The 15,019-nt window shown below is 36.9% G+C and overlaps 1 protein-coding gene across 3 annotated transcripts; it reads left to right on the top strand.

Annotated features, from left to right (window-relative positions):
• The first annotated feature begins 122 nt into the window (after positions 1–122).
• Positions 123–14,222, top strand: rbm18 (RNA binding motif protein 18). 3 transcript variants are annotated; one of them, XM_044144842.1, is made up of 6 exons: positions 135–345; positions 2,101–2,214; positions 7,590–7,716; positions 8,517–8,603; positions 11,427–11,527; positions 13,716–14,222. In XM_044144842.1, exons 2-6 carry the CDS (start codon positions 2,108–2,110, stop codon positions 13,897–13,899), a joined length of 606 nt encoding a protein of 201 aa, XP_044000777.1. In that variant the 5' UTR covers positions 135–345; positions 2,101–2,107; the 3' UTR covers positions 13,900–14,222. The 3 variants fall into 3 exon arrangements, with proteins under 3 accessions (XP_044000779.1, XP_044000777.1, XP_044000778.1); XM_044144843.1 differs by having other exon boundaries at positions 136–345; positions 8,517–8,597; XM_044144844.1 differs by lacking the exon at positions 13,716–14,222 and having other exon boundaries at positions 123–345; positions 10,697–11,521.
• The last annotated feature ends 797 nt before the right edge of the window (positions 14,223–15,019 follow it).

The raw sequence follows: 15,019 nt of genomic DNA, 5'->3' as shown, positions 1-15,019 counted from the left end.
CTCGAGACAGTCCATGGGTTGCACTGGGCGGGCGGAGTTACACATTGATAATGTTGGACGTTTTAGAGCACATAGGGCATACGGGAGAAACCAGATACTAAACCAACTGCCTCCACGGACATGGCTGGCAGCTAAAAAAGTACGCCATCACCCTGCGCCTTTGTTGTCAGGCTGGGTCAGAGCGGATGTGTTTTCCCTCGGAGCTAACAAACTCAGTCAGTTATTAAGGTGGACAAGTGAGATCTGAGATGATTGCAGTGACGTTTTGACGCCACTGGATCATCCCAAAAGTGGGATTAGAGTGAACATTAAATCGTAGGACTTGTTGAAGAAGAACAAACAAAGGTAATCTCAGAGCAGCTAGAAGCTACGTCCCACTTCTCTTTTGAAACATGGCTCTGAGTTATTCTTAGTAAAACGTAGCACGTTTAGTATTATGCTGTATAATATGTGTATTTATTAACTACTGGTAATAAATAGTTAATTCTTGCTGAGTTAGTTAAGATCAGGTTAAAAGCAAAATTACTTATTTGTTGTGAACATTGCGCTCTCTATAAGGAAATGAGTTTTTACGTGACAACAAATGTTTTAAAAGGTACACTTCAGCTGCATTAAATCAATATGAAAGAAAATATACACTTACTTTTGTATTTTTAAAAGATGAAATTAAACATTGGTTCTCCATTTGTTTTCTAGATAGACGTGATTTGTTTTGCAAGAAATGACAGAACAGGGGAAGTATTACGTTGGAGATCGTTCTTGGGCGTAAATTGTCAATTATTTAACCAGTTCATGCCTGCGTAAATAAAAATAAAAATGATCAAAGTTACGTTTATTTCCGCAAGACAATGAAAATAATAAAAGTTGATTAAAGTTCTCCACGATTTAGCCAACCAAACAACAAAAATAGAGAACACAACAAGCAAAATACAAACATAAATGAAAAATAAAAAAATACAATGGGGGTAGATAATTTAAAATCTAGTAGTTCTGCTAGAGATGCACACATGATGAGTTTATTAGCTAATATTTGAGTTGTCTTTTTGTTTGCAGTTTAACCTACCAATTTCAGTTTTTAATCTTAATGACATACACATTCATCTGAGTTCAGTTTGCTTTAATTCTGCAATCAAGTTGAACAAACACTGGAAATGTTTTGAACCCAACAGAAAAATAAGGAGTTTTGAGATGGTTCCAATTCTGAATCAAAAAACAAATCCTTAATGTTTATCTATTACTAAATTCATAATAATGGAATGAATGAATGTATTGTTTGTTGCTTGGAAAAATGTTGGAGATTTCTGTACATTTAATTAACAGGACCAAGTTTTGATCTTTCCATATTTTAAAAGTCACTGTTCATCAGCAAAAAACTCAGTTCTTATAACAGTTTTGGTTTGTTGACACATTCATCTTTTCATTTGTATAGTTCAAGCATATAAATAAAGACGTAAGTTCTTTATGGTTTTCTTTTTTGTCTTCTTTCATTTATTTTAGTTATCTTATCAATATTTGCCAATGATCATTCAACGCTTTGTAAAGCTAATGCAAATTCTCAGAGGTTAAGTTATATTTTTGCAGTTTTCCTATGAGCTTCCCTTGGCAGGTATTATTATTCAATGATAATATTGCAATAGTCATATTTCTTAATATCATGCATCGCTAATTGAAATTGTGGATACTTGTTTTATCAAACTAAGGCATTGTTGTTGTTTTTTTACACAGTTTTCTAATTTTGAACAAAAAACTTCTTTATTGAAAGTTCAAGTCTTATTTCTGCTATTATGGTTAGAAGAAAGTACATACACATTAATTAAAGGGTTTTGATATACATAGCATCTAGGTTTTACCAGATCCTAGAGTTTATATAAACATTTGAGGGTAAATTCTCACACAGTAGATTCCACAATAACATTATTAATGAAACAGAAATTAAACCAACTTTACAAGTTTGTGAAAAACTAAATCCAGACCAAACACCCTGGACGTAGGAGGCTCTGTACATTCTTTTCTCCATATTGTAAAGCCATGTGTATATGTGAACTCAAAATGTTGTTATTAAAAATGTTTGGTGACATTGTTTTAATCTAATTTCCACAGGGTACACATGTCGTCTGCAGCAGAGACTGTGGAAAATGCCTCCATTATTGCAGAGAGTGCGTCTCATGATGGAAACCGCCTGTGGATTGGCAACATTGATCCCAAAATCACAGAGTGAGTAAATCCACTCCAGTATCAGCTGGACATTTATTTTATGTATGTGCAGAAAAGCTCTCTACCTGCTTCTTTTACCCATCAATTATTATATACCGTGATCCTAAAGGTTCGCTTTACTTTATAGAAATACATCCCTGATTAAAAGATGTTGAAATGCAGAATAACATTTTATTACAAGGTGGCCTTATAAGCTTCTACAAGGTAATAAATATGCTTCATGCAGTTTTTAAAAAGTGTTGCCATAATAGAGTTTATGGTATGAACCGAAGAGTTTAGCTTTAACATGTGCCACATAGGAGGCAACATATTGTGGTTACATGTATGATTAATTAACTGTGTATGTTGTGTGTGAGGTGGTGTGTGTGTGTGTCATGGGCTGAGACAGAGCAGACGAGCCTGGGTGTGTGAAGGAGATGCAGTGAGGCGAGGAGACCTGCTCTGCTAAGGAGCAGCCATCATTCCTCACTCACCTGCCCTGTTTACTCTCTCTGTGTCAACCTGAAGGTGTGTGTGCATGCGTGTGGGCGTGTGTGTGTGTGTGTGTTTGTATCTGTGTGTGAGGGTGTTAAAATCCACACCAGACGTTTGAGTGGCAGCTGGCAGTGGTGCAAGCTTCAACACATACAAGAGTCTGAACATCATTAACTCACTTTGTCTCACTCGCTTGCATGCATCTTCTCCTGCCAGATAGTCTGATTGAAAAAAATATTCAGAAAATTTTTTTAGGGTGAGGGGTGCGTTACAAAGCCTGTTGGGGGGGCTGCTGGAGAATGTACGCCCCAGGTTCTGGTGGGCGTCTAGACAGGCGTTTCCTTCCCCTTACCGTGCTCTGCTCTGCTCTGCTTCTCCTTCTCCTTCTCTTTAAATAGTCCAGTGGTTCAGCGTAGGGAGGGAAAACAAGAGAAATGCACGTGGCGCCTGTTACTGATTGGGAAGATTAATTAACTCCAGGATGAAATATGCAGGACTCTCTCTGCTTGTCCTGCGAAACCAAACTTGGTGCAGAGGGGAGACCAGGAGCTGAACATGCTGCACTGCTTTGACACGTTTCAAATCAACAGTGAATAAGATTAGTTTGCTGTTTATTTCTGCTAATTAACTAGCCAACAATGTTTTCTTGAAAATTGTGTCAAAACGTAGAATCTGTGTGAAAACGTGCCTAACTTGTATTGTAGAGTAAGTGAATTATATTTTTAAGATGTAGTTTTTTCACTTTGTATTTGTTTGTATAAATATTTAAGAAATTCAAGCCACCTTAATTTTGTAATCACTTTGCTGTATTTGATTAGAATTTTTGTGACACACAAAAAATGTTGTATAATTATAACAAGGAGAGGAAATGACAGCTGATAAAGTGTAGCCCAACCATATTTGCAGTAATGATTAAAGACAAAAATTATTCTACAAAGTATTGACTAATAGGGCTGAATACATAAATATACCACACTTTTCGAATGTTTTTCTGGATGGGTATTGTATCGTGCCTCTCACCCAATAACTGCTGCAGATAGGCTCCAGCCACATGCAGCCCTCTGTGGATAAGTGGATAAAAACAGTAACTACATGGCTATTTCTTCAGTAATAGCTACTTGTTTATTACCAAAACTTCTAATAAATGCATCCAAGTTTGGGTTTTTGGTATCATAGAAGATGTTCAAATTACAGAAATATTTTTGCAAAGTTCTTTTCTGCTGTGGTTGTTCTGAGCAAAGTATTGGATCATAAAGAATGCGACAATGAAGAAAGCAGGACATCAACACAATCTGTTGTGTTTCCTATGTAGCTGTGTATAGTTAAAGAGACAAACACTCCACATTTTCTTGCGCACAATTGAGGCCTGAGGCAGAGCAGGTGTTACTGAAACTTTCAACACATATTTGTGTTTTTGTGCTTTTGCCTGCTCTGTGGTAATCCATCACAGTCTTCCTCTTTGTTCCCTCTCTGGACCTCTTGTTACATGCAGTGTCGTGGGCCTGCCATTTGTCATGTGTTTTTATTAGCGAACTTGGACGATAACCACCAGCAATGACTCATTTCTCCACCATAGGATGAAGAAACTGCAGAAATCCTAAACTTAAAGCCTATTTTTCCTCCTAACTTACACTTATCCCACTTAAAGCCCATTGTTATTTTTCTCTAGACTCGACTTCTGTGACCTTCTCTTCCTTCCTTCCTCTCGTATCTCTCACCTGGTCTCTTATCTCCTCTTTTCCTCAGCTTCATCTTCCTTCTTCCACACCTTTCACCTTGCTGTCAACATCCCCTCTCTGAACTTTACTCTCCCTTTACCCACTTCATCCTCCCTTTTCCTACCCTCTTTCCCACCTCCCTCCCCCTCTTCCTCTGGTGGGTTTTATAGCCCCCAGGAGGCATAACCCATTGTAGTTCAGCTCGCTATAGCATCCCAAAAAATTTTCTTGGAGTTTAATCTGTTCTGAAAATAAACATATAAAGTAGTATATGGCTAAATAGAATGATTATGTGAAATTTGATGAATTGCAAATTAAATTGCTGGTTTTTGGTTGCTAGAAACAGGTGTCTTAAGATGTGTTAAATCGAAGGAAGGTGTTGTTGCTGATCAACATCAAAGATAATTGTTACATTATAACAAGGCTAGAAATCAAACCCATTTTCAGCTTTGATTTTGCTTTATACATTTATGCAGTGCATGATGAGCCACCTCCACTTGGGAGACCTTTAGGGTGTTGTCTGGGAAAATCAGAAATTCTCTGTCGCCTGCGGTCCACTAGGGACTCATAGAGGGAGAGAGGTGGAAGACATTAGTGCAACCTGTTGCTCAACCCCCCCAGATTCATCCTCAGCATCCAGCACCGCGTCCATTTCCAACACACACAGCGCACGCTTGCACAGTCACGTCACACAGTCCTTTTTGTGCTTTCTCACACACACACACAAACACGAAACCACTTACGGACTTAAAAATAACAACTGCCTAAACAATAAAAGACTGCAGCTTTAAGCCCCTCTGAACAGTTACACAAAGCACCTGGGGGTCACTCTCGGGCCTGAACAGTTACACTCAGAAACGCCAACAAAAACACAGGAAGGTCTTCAGTGATGGTTTTTGTTGATTTATTTTCAACGTGAGTTGATTTTTGTGTTTTGTAAGGCATTTATAAAGGATCATTGAACGGCACTGTTTCATTTTGTTCAAGAATTTTTAAGTCATTAATGGTTGGGTGACTCCATTAGATGATTAATTACAGAGGAAAATGTAAACAGATCAAAACTTTATCTAATGTCTGGTGTAACATACAAACCTAAAAGGTGAGATATGACTAAAGATGCCCCTAATACAGTGAGGAGAAGATACAGTGTTGCTAGTGATTGACTACTAGTAGTAGTATTGTGTCTTTACCATCTTCCAGTGAGGTTTGATATTAAGAAAATAGCAATATGTGTTAGCATTGCTTTAACCTTTTCTCACAGCTAAAGTGAGCCTTTTTTTTCCCTAAATTGTGTGCTCTGTATTTTAGTGATAATGTGATTAATGTGGAAAATATTCACAGAGTATTGCATAGCAACAACTTTGGTAATTTTTCCAGCAGGTAGTTTTAGTTGTTTCATCATTAGGACTCTGCATGGACCAAGTGATGGTATGGTTTGTCTTTAAAGATGTTGCTCTAAACCAGTGACCAGTGATTTGATAGTTTTCAAACAGGTTTGCATTTTGCAGAATAGTGTTCAGAAATTAGGTTCTTCTTCAGATTACAGGCTCTTTCCATCTGATCAGTAACATTAAATTATTCTTAATTCAAAGTGGGGATAAGCAGTTCTTAAGTTCAGGAAGGATCAGTAACAGCAGTGCTTTAACCATTAAAAGTGACTTCATGTCTTATGAAATCTGAGGTCTTTATACTCCTCTGTAACCTTTAATCAAGGAACATTAGGAAAGTAAAACATGAATGTTAGGTTTTAAATCGTTTTCTAAAATAATAATCAAAACCTCATTCATTGGCTCCATAGCAATTCCTCTACAATGAATGTATGTATACGCTGAACTAGAACAGCATAATATATCCCAAATAAATTTTAATCACAGTTTTGCTGTGTGAATTAACTTTGTTGTGGAATGCAGTATTTTCTGAGGGTGTCGAGATTTGACTCTTTGCATACCAGTAATATATTCCAGTTCTTGGATTGAGTCTGACTGCAGTAGGTGCCCAGATGACAGTCCTTAAGATGCTGAAGATCACAAGAAGAGCTGGAAGGATAGTAATAACAGATGAGAAAAGGAGGAGTAGGGTAAATGTGGGTTTATTGGAAATTATATTGTTTTTGCATGATTTTCCAGTATGTATGCACTTCTTCATCCTGGTTTTTAGTAAATAAAAATAATTGTTATAATCCTAACAAACATAACTTACTTGCTATAGTGCCCACTAACTATCGTCTGGCTGTTTCCAGAATAAATAAATGAGTTCTTTGAGTGCCCCTCAATTTAAAACTCTTCTGTGCTGTTGGACAAACAATTTATTCCCATGACTGCTAATGGTCATAACACACACACATACACACACACACCCCTACTACACTCACACATGCTGCATATCTCTTCAATGGCCGCATATCTGTCATCGTCCTCAGTCCAGCGGTGCCCTGCAGCTTCTACGTCGTCATTGGAGGTTGTTTGTGCCGAACTCCAGGGCTCAGGGGGGATTTGAGACTTCCTCTGTTTTATTCCCTCATTGTCCTGCTACTGTATCCTCAGCATTGTCTCAATAAGAGATTTACTGTTAGTGGCTGACCACACCAGCTGGCCTGCTGCTAAAAAGGTGTCAAGGAGAGAAAGCTGTCATTCTCATTAGCCTGGCCTGACGCATTCACACAAGCAGTGCCAAAATGATTTTATGTTTTGCAGCTTGTCGTCTTGTTCTTTTTTTATTATTATCATTCATAATCATATAATTACATATAATATAGTAGATATTGTCACATTTCTAAAATAATGTCCTAAGTAATCTTTTCGCCAAGAGTGATTTATTTATTTTTTTTAAATCAGTTCAGCCATTATTTTGGGAAAGTGATGATATCTAGCAGTTTTAGTTTCTGATTCTTCTTAAAGGTTGAATACTTTTAGATTAAGCTTAAACATATTGTTGGTTAAAAATCATGGGGAATGCATTTTGTAAAATTGTTCTGACCACTTAAAATGTTTTGGTTTTGCTGTGTTTTGAGCTTTATTTGGTTGTTTTTCCACAAGATTCTAATTAATTTATTGCTCAGATTTTTTTGTATTCATTAATTAATTCCATATGTACAAATAGGTGTTTAATCTTGTTTCATGACTTGGTGTATATATTTTTTGACTACCCTTTTTTTTGTTTGCCTTTTATTCATTCTCCTGACAGATATCACCTGGTGAAGCTTTTGGAGAAGTTTGGCAAAGTTAAACAGTTTGACTTCTTGTTTCATAAGTCCGGGCCTTTGGAGGGGCAGCCACGTGGCTACTGCTTTGTCAATTTCAGCACCAGAGAGGTAAACAAACCAGGCATGCATCTTTTTTTTTTTTTGCTTTTATCTGATTTGTTGTAAATATTCTGCACATATAATTTGGATTTGTGGAGGTAAGTTGTATTAAAACTTATTTTTCATTGTCAAGGAACCCATTTTGATGTTTGTGCACACATTCAGAGAGGAGCGAAAGCAGAAAAGTCTTTCATATAGACTCTCACAGATGGAGTCTGTTTATTTTATCAGAGAAGGGCCATTCATTTGGTATAAAATTTTAAGTGAAATTGTTCAATAAACTTTACGAGAAGACAGGAACTCACTGTTTGTTTTCATTGAAGTGGACTGTGTTTCTAAGGAAAAAGAAATAAAATAAAAGGATTTTAAAAGACTGTGGTCAACTTCACAGGTTTTGTCGGGCAGTATTTGTTTTGGAGTGTGCCTGGGGATCATGATAAGCATCTCGTTTCACAGTTAGTGCCTATCAGTGGGATATGAAGCCCTCCCAACAGGATTATACAGAGGAAGTGGCTGTTTATCTTACACACTCGCACTCACTCGCTTGTAGACACGGTCAGATAAAGAACTTCAGGAATATAATTTTACATAAAAGCCACTCATACATTTGATGAGACAAAGCTCAGAATGTGCTACACATGATTTACCTTCGGTCCTTTGTAAGCAGATTGTGTCTTTGCCATCTATCATCATTTATCTAATGATTTAATGGTGTGGATGTAATTACACGCTGATTTTAGTGATCATTTTGAACAGTCCGTTGTTCCCTCTTTCCTATTCCTCTTTCCTCTTCTTTGTGTTGCCTACAGGAGGCAGAGAGGGCGATCCAGTGTTTAAATGGAAAGCTAGCTTTGTCCAAGAAGCTGGTTGTGCGCTGGGCGCACGCTCAGGTGAGGGTAAGTGTCACGCTGAATCACAACAGTTTACTATTGCTCCGTAAATGCATGAAAAATTCAAAGTGAATTTGTTTGATTGTCTAAACCTTTAATCTGTTTTGTTTGTCTGGCATGAAATCAATGATATATTGTTGAGGGAATTGAAATATAAGATAAAAAAACCATTTATTTTTGTAGTTTCCATCCTATATTTTTGTATATGCAGTTTACAGAGAGCAGCAAGAGGCCTGCACAAACCCAGGGCTGTCTAACAATAGGCAGTTGACTGACGAAGGGTGAAGGGATATCCTGCACAGAGACGAATCCCACCCTTCACACACACATACTCACATAGACATGACAGAGGGAGGTGAAGGTCAATGCTGCAACCTCTTTGACAACATGCTGTTAAATAAATCTGGAGCTGGACTGAATTTTCTTATTGGATTAGAAATGGAAGCTATCTGCATTGATATTCTCACAGATATCAAGAATTAATGCATCGCTGTATTTTTAAGGGTAATTTGAAATTGAGTTTGAGCTGTCAGAACCCTCCTCTATGTTGTTTTGCTGAACTTTCTGCATATAACGCAGAAGAATCATTACATGTTTTATTACAAATATTATACGAGGGTCAACATTTTGTGTAATTGTTTACACTCTTGCAATCAAATTGTCTACATTTTCCAGACCTTTTTATGATGTTAGCTAAAATCTCTGCTAAAAATGTTAGTTAAAATCTCTGCAGATCCAACACATACTGGACACAAATTTTATCTTCAGATCAACACTACAGAGCACTATTTTCTAGCTAACCCAGAGACAATTTCTGTCTCTCTGGTGAACGCCTTGCAGCTTAAGTAGTCAGATGTAAAACAAGACAAGTACATTTGCACCATTTTTAAGAAAAAAATATTAGGTGAACATATAAATATATATCTGTACATTGCGTTCTTTGGTTCTTCAATCTCTTTTAATGTTTATGTATTCATGTTTAATGTCTGCATTCTGGGAGCATGTGACACCAATGTCAAATTTCATGTTTATGCAGATAAATTGTGATTCTGAAAAACATTTGTTTTTTGATTTCTGCATCCATCGATCCTGCAAAAATATATGCCATAATTTGTATGGCAAGTTTTGTTGTATTTTTAAAAATGCCCTAAACCAGCAGCAGAGTCTGGAAAAGATTGTGTGAGAACCGTACTCCAGCTAACTCTAAGCCATGTTCTGTCTGAAGCACTTCAAGCTGATTTGACAGTCGTTTCACCCTGGAAAAATTTAGCAGATTTTGTTTTCTTATAGCAGCTCACATCATGCTTTCGACTTGGTTCAAGATGACCTCCTTCACTTCTACCCCAATGATAGTGTTTGACCAAATCTGAAACCAGTCAAGAGCTCAGAGCTGCTCGGACTCTCTTTTGGTGGAGATGATTCTAGGGCATTTCCTCTTCTTAGAGTTTAACCCCTGAAGCTGCCAAAATATGTCAAATAAGTGACTCATTGGCTGCATGTATTGAAAAATATTTATAAGCCAGTCTGAAATACAAAGATTCTAGTAAATGTCCTGAGGTTTAACAAACATCTTTGCAATTTTATAAATAATTTAAAATACATTTTTAATTAAACAGAAGTCAGAATCTAATTTATTTTCCCTAAAAAAGTAATTACATTTTATTTGTGTTCAGAGTTGTTGTGTAGTAACTTTGTGAAGTTTAAGTAAAACTTTCAAGTAAAATGCAGCACAAGTTTTGTTTTGTCCTGCATATACACATTGGATTACATGTAATATATTCATTTAGTAAAATGTCATTATTGTATCAGGTTTGGCATACAGGAAATTATAAATATATCACACCAGACAGTAGATCAGTGTGTTCATCTTCATGTGAAAATATCCTCAATCAAGGATGGATTTCATTAGAATTTTTAACTTTATTTTTAATTCTGAAATATTACATGAATATATAAATACATATCTATACATAGAGTTCTTTCAACACTAAAAAAGCCTTAAAAAAATCTGATTCATAATATTGAGTAGCTGCTATGCAGAGATTTAACTGACCCACCTGAAACATTTTTTTTTCTGAGCTCTCCTGGATTGTTTACAGATTATTCCAGCCTCGTTGGCTCTGTGCAGATCCCTGGCATTCCGGCCTGGAGGAATAGGTGGAAGGGAAGGGTCCTGGCTTGGGGAAACGTCATTGTTTAACACTCTATGCATTTCTTATGTCACTGAACAGTATGCAGTTTTTAATTCCATCAGTGTAGCTATAGAACAAGGTCTATAAATGTGTTTATTAACGGAGACATTTACAGGAAGCAACAGAAATAACCTGTCATGGGATCATCATCCTTTGTTTTGTTTCTGTTTTTTTCTTCTCTCTGCAGGTTACATGGTGATTTGGAAGGTGGTTTTGAGAGGAATGAGTGCAGATGTTTGTTGTTGCTCATCAGATGGTCCAACATTATCCTCACTCATCTCTTAGGGTGTGACTGAGCTGGATACAGCGCACCGATTGGTTAATATTTGCTTGACTGGACGAGGGAAAAAGTTCAGAAGTTTTTTGTTGATCGTCCATGTGGAACTAAGTCCGTCAATGTTCAATTTCCGGATGATTGTAAATGATTGCGTTTACTTTGCTCTGATTGCTTCTAATTGAAATCTTTCTTCATATTCTACTTATTCAACAGAAAATATTTAATCTTATGCTGACAGCTTTATGTTTTATTATCCATAATTTGTGACTATCCTCATGTCTGTTTCTTGCTTCTTGTTTTTTTTCCCATTTGTTTGTCCCTTGCCATCTTTTTTTTTTTCTCGCCACTTATTCTTCACAGAGGTTTGAAGGTTTTCGCAATGAGAAGACGATGCCTGCAAGCCTGGAACCATCATGCAGTGGTTCAACAGAGGCAGGCTCTATTACAACAAGCAACCTCAGGTTGGTATCCTATTTCATTTTGCAAGTCTAGATCAGATGGAAAAAGACAATTCGGTTTGAAAAAAAAAAAAACTGTTCCAGACTTTTCCCTTCACAGTTGGGAGGATGTTCTCAAGCGAGTTTTTCTCTGTTTTTCCTCCAAATCTAACAGTAATCAGATCCCTAATCATGTCCTATAAAATTGGACCCTTTCTTGTTCACAGATCTGTAATCTGGATTTTTTTTTATGGTGCTTCTGAAGTTTTGGCTTCTTCTTTGCTGAATGGCCTTTCGGTACAACATGGTACATGTGTTTTTTTTGTTGGTTTTTTTTGCTTGTTTTTTTACTGTGGATAATGAGATGCTTTTAGCAGATTCAGGAAGCATCTTCACAAGGTCTTTTAACTTTAGTCTTTGGTTGATATTCACATTTTGCACCAAACCACATTAATCTCTGAGGCACAGATCTAATGTTTTTTCCTGAGCAGTAATAATGGCTGGGCATCCTCATGGTGTTAATACTTGGATATAATTGTTTGAACAGATGAGTGTCAACCTCAGGGATCAGGAAATTGTATCTAAAGATGAATCAGTCTTGTGAAGGTTCACTTTTCTCTTCCTGAAATTTTGCCTGGTTTCTTTTTATTTTTTTTATCATGTCACACAAGGTATTGAGTTTGAGGTGTTGCCTTAAAGACATCAAGAGATGTGCGGTTACTTAACTCAAATGCTTACAAAGCCATGACATCACAACTTAGTATTTCCTGAACAGTCAAAATAGAAAGAAAAATCTTCTAAATTTGAACAGTCATAAAGAAATACTCTAAGATAGTCAAATTTTTCTGGTGTTTAGCAAATAGAAACAAACTAATAAGGAGTCAAGGGTATTTAAATTGTATGTAACATTTAGGTCAGAAGTTAGCATATTCTTAATGTTGGTGTAACTAATCATTGTGCTTTAACTAGCTGAACATGAGGGTTCATGCAGGCCTATTATAAAAACATCATACTACCATCTAAAAAACATTGCTAAAGTTAGACGACTCATGTCCCCACAAGACTCTGAAAAATTAGTTCACGCCTTTGTTTTTAGTAGACTCGATTACTGCAACGCTATTTTTACTGGATTATCAAAAAAAGCAATAAGACAGCTCCAGCTTCTCCAGAATGCCGCTGCAAGAGTCCTGACTAAAACAAAAAGAGATCAGCATATCAGTCCAGTTCTAAGATCCCTGCACTGGCTACCCATTACTCAAAGAATAGACTTTAAAATCTCCTTAATGGTTTATAAAGCACTTCATAATAGAAACCCAGACTACATTTCTGATCTTCTTCAATCATATATACCACTCAGACCTTTAAGATCATCACAATCAAACTTTCTAACTATTCCAAGAGTCAGAACCAAACATGGTGAAGCAGCTTTTAGTTTTTATGCTCCAACACTCTGGAATAAACTTCCTGCTCACTGTAAGACTGCCCCTACCTTGAGTTTATTTAAAACAAGGTTAAAAACCTTCTTATTTGACATTGCCTATTCTTAGATGTTTGTTTTTAACTATATTCAAACTGTAATATTTTATTTTGTACATTTTTAATCTGCTTGGGCTTTAATTTACTTTCTTTTTATTATCTTCTTGTTGTTTTTAACTTGTTTTGTACAAGCACTTTGAATTGTCCTTGGCTGAAAGGTGCTATATAAATAAAGTTGCCTTGCCTTGCCTATCCCTATAAACACCCACCAACTAAACACTGTCAGCTCCAATAAACACACTTCTGTGTAGAAAGGTAAAGTCCATCACGTTTTCTGGGACATAATAGCATATTTCGCCTCTGTGGTGTGAAGCCCACATCTATATCATGTTGAAACACCTCCCCCAGTTGATTCATACACTCTCCCCCCTTTTTTCTCCTTTTAGGATACTTCTCCTACCTTTACCCATCCCTCGTCTACTCTCTCTCACACAAGCCCCACTTTTTTTCTGCAGTCTTGTCTCTTCTGCTCCTCCATCCTCTCTCTCATTTAAATACAAGCTTTCTGTGTAGCACAGTTGTTGATCTCAGTTTTTTTGTAATCCGCCCCACCTGTCAGTAAAACTGATATTGCCTACATTTTTTTATCCTTCTCCTCCCTCAGTTCTGCATCTTCTCTCACCCTCACTGCCAACATCTCCTCCTTGACTTTTTTTTTTTTCCCCTACCTCTCCAGCACGAGCGCTAAGATACGTGCCATTGAGGCCAAGCTCCAGATGATGGAGGAGAATCCAGATGATAGCTACTCGGGCCCGTCAGCCTATGTTTACAACAAACCGCCTGAGAGGAAGCGCTGGGAGCCCTACTCTAAATCGCACCACAGTAACCAGAGCAGGCCCTTCCGCAAGTTTAGGAGATGACCCATCCTCCTGCCTACTCTGAAGCCCTCTTCTTCCCTCCTCCTCCATGTTCTGCTCCTAATTTCCCCCCACCATCTCTCTCACGGACTCGTAAATTTGAGAAGATTTTGAAGCTGCAGCAGATGAACAGCACCAGGACTGTGGATGATGTGTTTATTTTTACTGCTGTGCCAGCGATCTGACTGGCTCATCTATTAAACTGCTCTGTCACTCGTGCGCATTTCTGATGCAGCTCACATCTTCTACACACATCTAATCTTTGGTTGAACACATTTTCTTGTTTTCATTTCATGTTATTTAATTATTAAAATGTTTTGGATTTGTGTTGGAGTTCTATTTTATTCATAATCTTTCATTTGTTCAGGTAGACTGAAGTAATAAAGCACAAGCTGCTCGTGGGTATTTGTTTTGTTACCTCTTTAGGACCCTTTGCATTTTGGAGAACAGGAGTCTCCACAACTGTAACCACTGAAGAAAGCCCAGCCCAGATGTGTTTGTCATTTTTTGGGTTAGGAGGTGGGATATATTCTCTCAATGACTTCCCGTCTACTGCATCCGTTGACTTTTACAAGTTGGATTAGAAGTCAAAGGAAGTGTGGTGCCCACAGCCTTCTGATGCATCTCAAACATCTAACTTCACACAGATTCCTGTTCTTATTCCAGAGAAGTTTAAAACATGTTTTCATGAAGTAATAAGCAAAATAGAAGCAGGATGTATTTCATAGATTTGTTTGAACATGGACTTTGGGGACTAAAACCGTCTTGTGAGGCTTTAAAAAAATGGGTTTCAATACCCAAAATGCTGTATCACATTTTCATTAATAATCAGAATTGATGAGGATATGAAAAAAGAATAAGTTGTTTTTTTTTTCATAACCAACTTATAAAACAAAGTTGGTTATGAAAAAAGTTGGTTATTTTTTTCAGCTTATGAAAAAATGTCACATTTTGTGTAGATGTGATTTACCCAAAATGCTATGTCACATTTTCATTAATATGAAAATCAGAATTGATGAGGATATGAAAAAAAATAAGTTGGTTTGAAACAAGACTGAAGAGACAAGATATTCAACTTCCTAATAGATTTGTTTACAGTTTAAGTTTGCCATATACTAAAACT

This window comes from Gambusia affinis, linkage group LG17, assembly GCF_019740435.1.
Source record: "Gambusia affinis linkage group LG17, SWU_Gaff_1.0, whole genome shotgun sequence".
Taxonomy (NCBI): domain Eukaryota; kingdom Metazoa; phylum Chordata; class Actinopteri; order Cyprinodontiformes; family Poeciliidae; genus Gambusia; species Gambusia affinis.
The sequence above is the reverse complement of the archived record's forward strand: the minus strand, read 5'-3'. Positions and strand labels throughout refer to the sequence as shown.

Bases quoted from the DNA above. Each gene is read 5' to 3' on its own strand.
- rbm18 (XM_044144842.1), top strand. From the start codon at position 2,108: ATGTCGTCTGCAGCAGAGACTGTGGAAAATGCCTCCATTATTGCAGAG. The intron at 7,717-8,516 runs GTAAACAAACCA...TGTTGCCTACAG, and splicing joins TCAATTTCAGCACCAGAGAG to GAGGCAGAGAGGGCGATCCA. The intron at 11,528-13,715 runs GTTGGTATCCTA...CTACCTCTCCAG, and splicing joins ATTACAACAAGCAACCTCAG to CACGAGCGCTAAGATACGTG.